The 12,430-nt window shown below is 42.6% G+C and overlaps 1 protein-coding gene across 2 annotated transcripts in view; it reads left to right on the plus strand.

Annotated features, from left to right (window-relative positions):
• The window catches only part of CCN6 (cellular communication network factor 6), a 20,548-nt gene continuing 8,118 nt past the window's right edge, over nt 1–12,430 (plus strand). The window contains exons 1-3 of one of the 2 annotated variants that reach the window (XM_031018172.2): nt 1–431; nt 6,023–6,320; nt 9,741–9,983. In XM_031018172.2, coding sequence (XP_030874032.1) covers nt 384–431; nt 6,023–6,320; nt 9,741–9,983 — 589 coding nt within the window. In that variant the 5' untranslated portion in view covers nt 1–383. The remainder of the gene's footprint in view (nt 432–6,022; nt 6,321–9,740; nt 9,984–12,430) is intronic. The other variant, XM_006747323.3, reaches the window with a different exon arrangement.

Consider the following 12,430-nt stretch of genomic DNA (forward strand, 5'->3'; position numbering starts at 1 on the left):
ATGGGGAGGCTGAGGGTGAGGAAGGTGGGTGCCTCCAACTGCACCATTTTTTACCAAAGGGCAGACTCTGATCTCTGGAACTGGCAGAACAGCTGCTCAAAGAAAAGTCACCACCTGATCTATCCTCCTTAGTCCTGGAGGAGAGCACTCACACCCTCATGACGCACTCCACGCCCCTGCGAAGGTAAATAGGAGGCGAGTGGCAGGAAGGAAAACAGGGTATTAAAGCAGATGCCTGAGAGCGAAAGCAGAGGCTGAGAGTGTGAGCGCAAAGTCGGTGGCGTGGGAGGTGGAGGCGTGTGTGTCCTGCTGAGGAGACACAGGGGCCCTTTGTGCGGGGCCTGAGTCGCCTCCTATGTCCCTGCTGCTGGCTCCTGGGGAACATGCCGGGGCTCCTCCTTTCCGCGCTGCTGGGCGCTGCTCTCGCCCAGGTAAGTTCCCTCGCCTCCTGCTTCCCCTCCGGAGGCTGCGGCGGCTCCGTATTTCTTCAGGCCAGAAACGAAAAAGGAAGAAGACGACGGGGGAAGCGGGTGTGTGTGTGTGTGGCGGGTGGGGTGGGGGGGGTTGGGGGGGCGGGGCGGGGGGGGTTGGGGGGTGCAAATTCCTTGTGGAAAGACTTCATGCCCAACAGGGAGCCATTTTCCTCTCCAAAGAAAGTTGGGTTTTAGTTTATTAGCTTCGGGAAAGAAGTGGAAAACATTTCTCCCTCTCAGGTAATGGCACTAAATCCTACTTTCGATATGTTTGAACAGCTCTCAGACTGGAATAATGTGTATTTTTGAGTGGAGTGGTACACACACCACGGATCTGGGAGGCGCAGGCCTGCCTGGTGCGGCGGGGTGAGCAGTGCCTCTTGGTCTGGGCCCCACGCTGGGGCTCAGCTTTCCACGGCTGTGTGCAAAACGTGCAGAGAGCCACTGGAAAAATTGATTCTGACAACTCTCTTCAGTTAAGCCTCTTCTTGTTGGAGAGGAGCACTTCGGATACACATTTATATTTTTAAAACATTCTGTTGCTTTGTCTTTTCTCAAATCATGTGTTTCTCACTTTTCATGAAAGGGAATCAGTCCATGAAGACTTTGAAATAGTTCAAGCAACAGACCAAAGGGAAGTTTAATTTAATAGGAGCAATTCATTGCCTTAATATTTTTTACCAAGATGAAAACAGGGTGACTTATTTATGGATTTATTTACACGGTGGAGGTTATTGCTTGCACAGAGGATGGAGCTTTTGAAACCTTCTGGTGATATGAAAAACATGGGACGTGTCTTTGAGTTAATAGTTGATTAGGGCAGTAAATTGTATTTTAGGAAACAAGAGACTGAAATATGTTGTATTTTATACAGAGAGATCTAAGATTATAAAAGAATCCTAATAAGAATGCCGGTGGTACAGTTTATTTCCACTGTAATGTGGAGGGCACATTTCCCCAGCAGAAGTGAGATGGGGCTACCTATCTCCCAGTCCACCCTTCTTGAGAAAAGGCCTATCATTGTTGTGAATGGAAAGCCTACCAGGTATTCCCAAACAGGAAATATTCCATTATAGAGAGATGTGTCCACAGTTAAATCAAACAAACATAAAAAGGTGCTAAAATACAGCAACAAGAAAGTATTATTTTGCTTACTTTTGCCATTATGAATTTTTGAGGAAGCATACCTACCATTCGTTGAACATCTGCGACATGCCAAGCACTGTGCTAGGTACTTTAGTTATTATCTTAATCCTCAAAATAACCTTATAAGGTGGATATTAATAATCCCATTTTACAGAGGAGGATTAAGGCTCAAAGATCAAATAAATGATAGAAAGTCATCGAAGATCACTCTATGTGTATAGAGAGCTACACCAAAGCTCAGCTCTGGTTTCAAAACCCTTTCTGTTACACCAAAAGAACCTGTTGGGTGTACCAAAGGAATTCTGTTCCATTTCTTTTCTGTTGCACCAAGAGTCTGCTGACTCTTTTGTTGTTCTGAGATTTTGATTTTGAAAACAGTCAAAATGTCTGAAGAAAAAAGAAATATATATATGTGTATATATATATATATATCTCTTCATATTTTCCCACTATTTGCCATTTCTGGGACTCTTCATTTCTTTCTGTATTTCTGAATTACTATCTCTTGTAATTTTCCTTTAGACTGAAGATCTTCCTTTAATATTTCTTGTGAGGCAGGTATGCTAGCAATAACTTCTCTCAGTTTTTGTTTAACTGGAAATGGCTTTAATTTCACCTTCTCTTTTGAAAGATAGTTTCACTGGAGGTAGAATACCAGGTTGACAGTCCCCCTCCCCAACCCCTTTCCGCACTGGGTCTTGTTCTTCTCTTCCTCCTCCTCCTTTTTTTTTTTTTTTAAAGACTTAATTTTTTTTTTAGAGTAGCTTTAAGATCACAACAAATCTGAGGGGTGCCTGGGTGGCGCAGCTGGCTAAGCATCTAACTCTTGGTTTCTGCTTAGGTCATGATGTCAGGGTCATGAGATCGAACACTGTAGTGGGCTCTGTGCTCAGCATGGAGTCTGCTTGAGATTTTCTCTCCCTCTCCTTCTGTCCCTCCCACTTGTGCTCTATCTCTCCCAAATAAGTAAATAAATCTTAAAAAAAAAATTATAGCAAATTTGAGAGGAAGGGACAGAGATATCCTGTATACCACCTTCTCCTACACATTCATAGCTTCCCCATTAACATCATCCACCAGAATGGTACATTTCTTACAACTGATGAACCTACATTGACACATTATTACCTAGAGTTCATAGTTTACCTTGGGGTTCACTTTTGGTGATGTACATCCTATGAGTTTGGGTAAATGTATAATGACATGTATCCACCATTATAGTATCATAGAGTATTTTTGATGCCCTAAAAATCCTCTGTGCTCCACCTGTTTACCCCTTCCCTCAACACCTGGCAGCTACTGATCTTGTTACTGTCTCCATAGTTTTGCCCTTTTCCAGAATGTCATGTAGTTGGAATCATACAATATGTAGACTTTTCAGATTGGCTTCTTTCGCTTAGTAATACGTGTGTCTTTTCATGGATTGATAGCTCATTTCTTTTTAGCACTGGATAATATTCTATTGTCTGGCTATATCCAAGGCACCTACTGAAGAACACTGTGGTCTCCTTTTGATGGGAAGTCAGATCTCATTCTTTTTGTTATTCTTTTGTATGTAATGCTTTTTTTTTTCTCACTCTGCTTTCAAAGTTTTCTCTTTATCTTTGGTTTTCAACAGTGCTACCTTGTGGCCTCAGAGATTATATAGAAATGCTCCAAGACTGGAAAGAGAAACAGGTGTCCCCAGGTGGGCAGTTTTAAGAGTAGGCATTTCCTTAAGAGGCAGCTGTATGAGGAAAAGCATGGAGGAGAAAACTACCCGGGTCCAGTAAGCAGCAAGGTGCAGAGGAGAGTGCATTGAGGGTGAAGGCTGGAGAGGAAGGCATAAACCAGCACAGGCTCTAGACAGCATGCTTATAATTTCGGACTGCACAGTGTAACCAGTGGGGGACCACTCATGGGCTTGAAGGAGAGGAGTAGTAGAATCAGATATGTTTTTTAAAGAGATCCCTCCAGCAGCAATGTGGTAGATTCATTTGGGAAGTCATTCTCGAGGAAGGAATGTGTTGCAATCATACTCAGTAGCAGTGCAAACGGTGAAAGAATGACTAGTTCTAGGAATATGAGGACACTAAGCATTAGTCACTGAATGGCTATGGGGGGTGAGGAAGGTACTTTAGTTATTATCTTAATTATCTTAATTGGAGGTGAGGAAGAGGAAAATGACCCGGATGACTCCTGGCTTCCTAACTCCAAACTTGGAAGAAGCTGTCCAAAGGGGCAGAGGTGGGTGAGGGATGATGAGTTTGGGGAAATGAGCTTTTCCCATGGGACATTCTAGTGGCGATGTCCAGTACGTAGTGAGCTATATGACTCTAGAGCTCAGTGGAGAAATCCTAGATGGAAATTTAGTTTTGAAGCTTGCACAAGGTGGAAATTGAAGGCAAGGGAGTGGACGAGATTGCTAAGAGACAGTGTGCAGAGGGTGAAAAGCAATACATTAAGGTCACGAAACACCAATTAGTCTAAATGTAAGTCATATTTGGGGTAACAGGAATCTGCTTAACCGACTGAGCCACCCAGGCGCCCCCTGCCTCTCTCCCTTTTAAGGATGCTTGTGGTTACATTGGGCCCACCTGGTTAATCCAGGATAATCTCATCTCAAGATTTTTAACTGCATCTGCAAAATCCCCTTTGCTTTGTAAGGTAACATGTTAATAAGGTTCCAGGAAATGGAACACAGATATCTTTGAAGGGAGAATTACTATGCCTATTACAGGTGGATAATAACGGCTACTCACTGTTCTTATGAAGGTTCAGTGATGTAATCATATAAGGCAATTGGCACATAGGAGGTCCCATGTTCTTTCATTCAATACGTTTTATTACAGGCGATAAGACAGACACTAAGCAAAGAGCTTGCCCTTCAAGAAGCTCACATTCTTGATGCATGTGTCAGAAAATAAACAAGTAGAAAATATAGGAATAAGATAGGTGGTAAGAAGGTCTATGGGGAAAAGGCTGGGGCAGGGTGCTTTTATAAAGGGTGGTCAAGAAGGGCCTCACTGATAAACGTGAGCACAGACCCAAGCAAGTGAAAGAGTGAGGGTCGAAGGTACCTGTAGGCTTGGAGTGTTCAAAGAATGAGGTGGGTGTGGAGTGGAAGGAAGCAAGCCAGTGGGTGTGCAGGCCTTAGAGGGTAGTTTGGCTTTTTTTTTTTTTTTAAAGATTTTATTTATTTATTTGAGAGAGAGAGAGAGCACGCGTGAGCAAGCATGAGCAGGGGGGGTGGGGCGGAGGGAGAGAGGGAAGCAGACTCCCCACTGAGGAGGGAGCCTGATGCGAGACTCAATCCCAGGACCCTGGGATCATGACCTGAGCTGAAGGCAGACCCTTAACCAACTGAGCCTGGTGGTTTGGCTTTTACACTGAAATGGGAAGCCATGAGGAAGCCACCTCTTCTGAGGAAGGAGTGACAGGAATTAAAGTAGGATTGTAAAAAGATATATAGTTAACATATACCATTTGATAAGCTCCGGGATAAGCACATACTCATAAAACCGTCACCGCTACCAAAGCCATAAACATATCCATCACCCCTCAAAGTTTCCTCCTGTCCCCTTTATTATTCTTTGTGTGTGGTAAGAACAATTAACAGAAGATCTACTCTCTGAGCAAAATTTAAGTGTATAATAACAGTGTTGTTAGCTATGGGTGCTGTAGCTTATTTTATTTTAACCATTCTGCCGGGTGGAGGATATAGAGGACAGAGGGGGAAGCAAGGAGAACCTTTAGGAGACTATTATAATCATCTAAGGTGAGAAATAATAGTGGCTTGGATCACTAGGATAGCAGTGGGGGTGCTAAGAAATGATTAGAGTGGGTACATTTTAAAGATATCACCAACAGGATTTACTGATGGGGTGGGATGTGAAATGTGACAGAGGAGGCAAGAGGGACTGCACCCCAATGTATTCTGAAAAAATGAAATTGGCGTGTGCTCAAGCAGGGGTGTGCGTGGAGGAGTAGATTGGGAGGGAAACTTGGGAGACTGTTTTGGTCACGTTGAGCTTGCTAAGCCTATCAGATCTCCACAGGGAGATCTGGCAGGTTGCGTCGGAGTCCAGTAGGGAGATGTGGCAGGAGATACGAGATACAGCGAGGGGAGAGCCTTGAGAGGTATTCATTCACCACAGGGGGCTCCAATTAGGGATGAAGAGCGTGCACTGAACCCAGCAAAGCACACGGAGAAGGAGCCCTCAGCGAGGAGAGAGGAGGAAGAAAGTGAGGTTCTGGAAGCTGAGTGAAGAAAGGTTCAAGGAAAGAGGGATGGGGTCAGATACTGATAAATATTATCACAACTCACCACACTGTATCCTACCCGTTTAGGGGAAGTCTTCTCTTTCTAGAAATCTCTGAAATTAGTTTGAGGAATCTAATGGCACCTGTGTTACCCACTGAAGTTCTGCTGCAGGGCGCAGGGCGGCGGGCCGTTGGCCAGGGCGCCGGAAGGAAGGCCCGGAGAGGAACCGGAAGTGCAGCCTCGCAGACAGTTTTGTCACTGGCCCTGTAAATGCCCTCGTCAGAAGCCCAGCTGTCCTCCTGGAGTGAGCTTGCTGAGGGACGGCTGCGGGTGCTGTAAGATCTGTGCCAAACAGCCGGGGGACATCTGCAATGAAGCCGACCTCTGTGACCCCCACAAAGGGCTGTACTGTGACTACTCGGCCGACAGGCCTCGGTTCGAGACCGGAGTGTGCGCGCGTAAGTGTCTCCTGCTGGGACCGCGGGAGATGCTCGAGTCTGGGCGCCAGTTCTCCCCCTGTCGTTGTCCCTGTGGAATGATCAGCGGAGTTAGGCCACATGTGAGGTGGGTTTCGTTTTCACACACCGGCGGGACCGGCTTTGTCACAGTGGACAGCATGGGACACTGGCAGATGTTTACACGTGGTCAGAACCCCCTGTTATTGATACTGCATTGAAGTGATCTTGTAGTCATTCTTAGGTGATTGCTTTTAGGGAGAAAAATAGCAAAGATTATGTAAATCGAGTCTGACTTCTTCCAGCGCCACACAGTGACAGCTTTTGATACTGCGGTCGAACGCAGTCTGAATTCAGCCTTCTCTGTAACTAAAAACGAATCTCGCTTCAGATGTAAGGATGTGTATATGGTATGCAGACATCCTGCTTCCACCTCAGCCTTTCCAGATAACCGGCAAGTCACTGTGCTTTTTAACTGAAGCAGATGCGTAAAAAAGAAGTTTGTGTGTGGGGGGGAGGGGATACTCCAAATCACAGCCTGACCCTCACTTTGAGGGGTTTTTAGCTCTGGAGACACTTTGAGACCCTCTAAATCTACACCTCGACGCCAATTCAGGATCCTGATTTACCTGGGATTAAAATGAGAATTTCCAAGGGAAGAGAAATACGCATGTCAGCTGGACATTTTAGTCGGTCTGTAGGAAAGACTGCGTGGGCAGGCAAAGTACTCCCGGAAGTGTGGGTGTGAGCGTGGACCGAATGTGTAGAGCTGTTCAGGTGTGATAGCCTGATACCTTGTTTAGTGCTGACTAAACTATATTGATTAAGCACGTAGGCGCTGGGTTCCAATTCTGGGCTTTATATGCTGAGTGACCTTGAGGTCAAGTTGCTTAACCTCTCTGTGCCTCAGCTAGGTATTATATACTTCCTACCTTACAGAAATGCCAGGAGGAGCAAATGAAATAAGGATACAAAACCCCAAACACTTAGCAGAATATCTGGTTGGCAGTAGACTCCTAAAAATGTTAGCTATTATTTATGAAAATTTAACAGGGAAAACATGTCCTATCAGACTGTGGCATGGCAATACCTCTTTCTCCCACACGGTGCTGGGCACGTCATTTCATTAACCTAACAAGCACACGTGAGCCTACCACGCCAGGCACTGGGACCAGCAGCTGGGGAGAGAACAAAGAAAAAAAAAATATATATAGGCCCTGCCCTCACAGAGTCAAAGTTTATTGTGTCAGATCTTTCCACATGTGACCTCACATACAATGTGGTGAGTATTTTAACAGAGTGTAGCCATGAGAATGGGGGTGGAGATGACCTCTAACTGGGGTCACAAACTGTGGTCCAGGGGCCATATTTGGGCCCAGAGCCTGTTTTGGAAATAACATTTTGTTGGAGCACAGCCACACCATCCAGTTACATGGTCTATGGCTGCTTTGGGGTCCAGAGCCCAGGAGCTGTGACGAAACCCCAGTGGTCTATAAATGCTAAGATATTTACTGTTTGGCTCTTTACAGAACATTTTCTGACCTGTGATATAGAACAATGATTTTTAAACTTTGGTCTGAGGACCCCTTTAGTCTTAGAAATTAATGAAGACCCCAAGAGCTTTTGTTTATGTGGGTTTTCTCTATTGGTATTTAAGTGAATTAGAAATTTAAAAATACTAATTCATTTAAAAACAGGAAACTCATTGCAGCTTGGTGGGAATATATTTATGAAAAAATATTTTCTAAAACAAAGGAAAAATTAGAAGAATGGAATAGGTTTATATTTTTGTACCTCTCTCTAATGTCCAGCTTAACCGAAGATAGATTTCCCCATCTGCTTCTGCTTTCAATCTATTCCTGTATGTTATTTTGGTTGAAATCTATGAAGGGAATGCAGCCTGGCACAAATAGGTCATTGGAAAAGGCAGGAGTATTTTAACAGAATTTTCAGATAATTGCAAATATTCTTTTTGATATTAAAACTTGAGAAGTGGTAATTTCTTGAAAATCAGCTGCATGATGGAATCTGCAACTGTATCAATGAACTTGTCAAACTCTGTGACAATAAAATGGTCTATCCAAGACCTACTTGGAATGGGTCTTTTACTCATACATAATTTTGTAATACCTTGCATTGGTTATTTGGAAAATGCTAGTTTGGAACAATGGTTATGTAGATGTTCCAAATATTGATATACTTAATTATATATTTTTAAAAATCACATTAATTAATACTAATCTCATCAGAAAAGTCTGCATATTGGGTAGCTATAAAGAGCTCGGTGGTGGATACAGGTTTTCCAAAATTATAATTCTTACTTGAAAGCCTGAATTCTGTCATTGGCCAGAAAGTTGTTTTCCTTGAAGTGACAGGCTCACTGTTGATTTTCAAGGAAATGTCTGCCAAATGCCTGAGTAATCATGGCTTCTCTGTCAGTCATTTCTTTAGGTGAAATTCCTCCTAAAAAAGTGGCTGGTTCAGCCCAAAACTCAAACAATAGAATAGGTGCTTCTCCTCAAGATGATAGAATATCTATAGAAATGCTCTATGAATACTTCCTATTTTGTCACACAGGATATTAAAAAGACATATATTTGATGGTTAAGATCTAATAAAGTTAGTAATTCTTACTGTGCTCTCAGGACATTATTAAGTAAAACTAGCTTTTTTTTTCCCCAAGAGTACATTTATGGACAAGTGCAGTGGCAAGGCAGAAATATAGTGACTGCCCTGTATGGTCTGCTTCATGCTAAGGTTCCAGCAGCGGCTCTAGCCACCATTGCTTTTGTACCTTCAGTGCAAATATCAACACAGTGAAAACAGCCAGCCACCTCTTAGTATTCTGAAAAAGAGTTGTGACCTTGCAGATGCTCTTGAAAGGGCCTCAGTATTGCCAGGAGACCCAAGGGGTCACACTTTTGAAACCTGTTGATCCAGGTCAAGAATGCCTCTCAGAGGAGTGAAAATTTCCTCCAATTCTCTTAATGGAAGAAAAAAATTAGTTACCGTGCAGCACTGTAATTAAACCAGTTATGATTTCTTCAGCCATTCTGGTAGCCTCATTTCCTACGAATATATCCCTGCCTGTTGTTGGACATCTGGGGAAACCTCTTACCTGCCACCAACCCATCTCTCAGACTTAGAATCATTATCTCACTGCTATCCTCACAGTGATAGAACAGGGCCTGTATTTGGTCTTAATTCTGAAAGTGACCAATTGGGGCCAATAGCCTACAATAAAATGAAAATGTCTAATTTTCACCTTTTATAGATGTTCTGAAAAGGCGGTTCCAGATGGGGCCTAAGAAGTTGAGAACGCTACCTCATGAAGGAGATAGCTATTACCTCTGTGGTTTATCATGGGAGGTCTGGACTATCAGTTATGGCTTCTTTGGTGATTTTGCTCTTCTCTCTTTTCAGACCTTATAGCTGTGGGATGCGAGTTCAACAGGGTACATTATCATAATGGCCAAGTCTTTCAGCCCAACCCCCTGTTTAGCTGCCTCTGTGTGAGTGGGGCCATTGGATGCACACCTCTGTTCATACCAAAGCTGGCTGACAGTCACTGCTCTGGGGCTAAAGGTAGAAAGAAGTCTAATCAATCCAACTGTGGCCTGGGACCATTCCAACAGCAGCTTTCAGCAACCTACAAAACAATGCCAGGTGCTTAGAGGCATATTTAATTTTCATGTATTGCTTCTCGTGATTTTCTTTCATGTTCCTTTGATGTATCACAGGTACTCAGTAAGCACTTATTGATTAGTGGTCAATGTGAGATTTAGTTTGGCTGCCTCAGGGAAGTATATTCTAAGTATCTCAAAAGGAAACTTTGTAATGTTTTAGATTTTTCCAGTAAGACATTCCAGGGTTTAAAAGCTCTGCTGGGTCAGAAAAACTCTTCTATGCCTCTGCTCATTCCCACTCAACCTCTTCTCAGGAAAGTTGACCAACTATTTATTGTTCATGTGCACCCTGGGAAAAACTTTTACTTGTTTTGTTATATTACGGGCAAGAAGTGCGAACGATCCAGTCCCCAAAATTTTCAAAGGCAACTTTGCTATATGATGGAAGCCTACTGATTAAAAATATTTAAGAATATGTTTAGAATTTGTAAATATTGTTTCTAAAAACAGAAAACTGCTGACATAAGATTATCCTCTGGGAATGAAGCTCTCCAGTCACCAACCACTCTCTAAATCAACACACGTACAGGTGTTTTAAAGTAGGTTCCCCAGGTATGAGAGTAGTCAGAAACCTATAATGAGACTCATCACTCATCTTGAGCACTGGCCATTTGCGGTGAGTGTCCATATGTGCATAAAGGCTGTACTCTGATCAGCTCTAAGTTAATATCTTATTTAAGTGCCAGGGCATTTTGGGGACAGGAGTTTCAAAAACACCAACCAATGAAGCACAGATGAGGAAGACTCAGAAGGGTCAGTATTCATGCCTGGTTATTATTCACACCTCTGTGTTTTCAACCAGAAATCAAGAATGCCTTTTTAACGAAATTTAGAGCTTAGGAAATGAAAGGTGCCATGGAGATACAGAAGGGATATTCATCTACACTAAAAACTCCCAAGTTTGTGTCTAATATGTGGATGTTTAATAAAAGCACTTATCATCAGAGAAATGAGTTTTAGATATCTAAAAACTAACTCTATGAAAGGAACATTCTCAGAGACTTCCATTAAGCCAATTAATTTGAAAATAATTTAACAGGGTGTGGTGGATTTGCATTTACCATACTTAGTTTCTCAGCTAATAGCAAGACACTACTAATGCTCTAAAACCTCTAAAATTATAAGCCCAACTGTTCTTTTTTCCCCAAAATGTACAGGAACAGTTGATTTTCTGCATTGGATCTGAGGGACTCAGTGTGAGTTCTTGGGACCCATGCATGAACCTCACCTTAGCCCAACAGTTTCCACAAGTAAAGCCCTTTGGATCAAGTTCAGTCAGTCTCCTCTGTGGAGGTAGAGCAGTTCCAGATGATTCATTTGGAACCTGGTTGGAGGGGGTGTTAGATGGTCATTCTTAGTGGTTAATGCTTTGCTACAGAAAACGAGAACATCTGCCACTGTGCTCTTGGTAGTTGAGATCACAGGCCTAGATAGGTTAGCTGTATGTTCAGTCTAAAATCTCTCCTCTGCTTAACTTTGAAGCTGTGTTTATGGGACCAAACAGAAGTTGGTTTTTAAAATTAAGCACAGTGACAAACACATACTTTAAGGTATATTTGTGGTAGTAATTTATATACTTACTTAATTCCAGACAGCCTATGGTTGGAATCTAGCCTTTGTTTGCTCCATATGAAGCATGCAGTGATATAATGCCCCTATGCTTTCCTCAGTGCTCACCAAATACTAAATAAACTCTTTAAAAATTCTTCTAGTTTTCTTGCTTTTTAATGAATGTTAAATTCCTGAACTGCAGCTCTTTGCTTAACTTTAAGGGGGTTATTGGTAATATGATAATCTAACCTTCCTTTATTTATTGCAGATGCGTGCCGTGCTTTTAATCTGCTTCCTGCATTGAGGTCTTTAAACTGTTGTCTACCTTCCAGGTATCTTCATGTTTCTGCTTCCTCTCCCTCAGTTCCTTGTGCAATTGCAAGATCCTACTGTAATAACACTGAAAGCAGTAAAGTATCATTTTATTCAAAGACAGCAGATTCTTCAAAGTGACTTATATTTCCTATTAAGAAGGCAGTTTTTGTGGGGGTGGGGTGGGGGGGGAGTATCTTTTCAGAGTTTTAAATTGGCATTTTAAAGTAATGTAGCCAGAATTTTGCTATGTTCAACTGCAGACTCAAATCACAACCTTATTTCAAGCATCCATTTTAGGATGCATATTAACCTTAAGGAAATGCTTTGAGAAAATAAACCAATATGTAGTTTGTTTAAAACAAAGCAATGGCCTGATTCATTCATGAGCAGAACAAGAAGTTCCCAATGGATTTATAAGACGGAAGAATTATTATGCACTCATTGTATTCTCATTATTCATCCCCTTCTCCTCCCTTCTGCTAAGCAGGAATCAGTGGAGGGGGCTCCATCTATCCACCAACTTACCCAGCCACCCAGAGATCTATCCATCTTTTCCTTTGC

This window comes from Leptonychotes weddellii, chromosome 8, assembly GCF_054177405.1.
Source record: "Leptonychotes weddellii isolate Sample4059 chromosome 8, ASM5417740v2, whole genome shotgun sequence".
Taxonomy (NCBI): domain Eukaryota; kingdom Metazoa; phylum Chordata; class Mammalia; order Carnivora; family Phocidae; genus Leptonychotes; species Leptonychotes weddellii.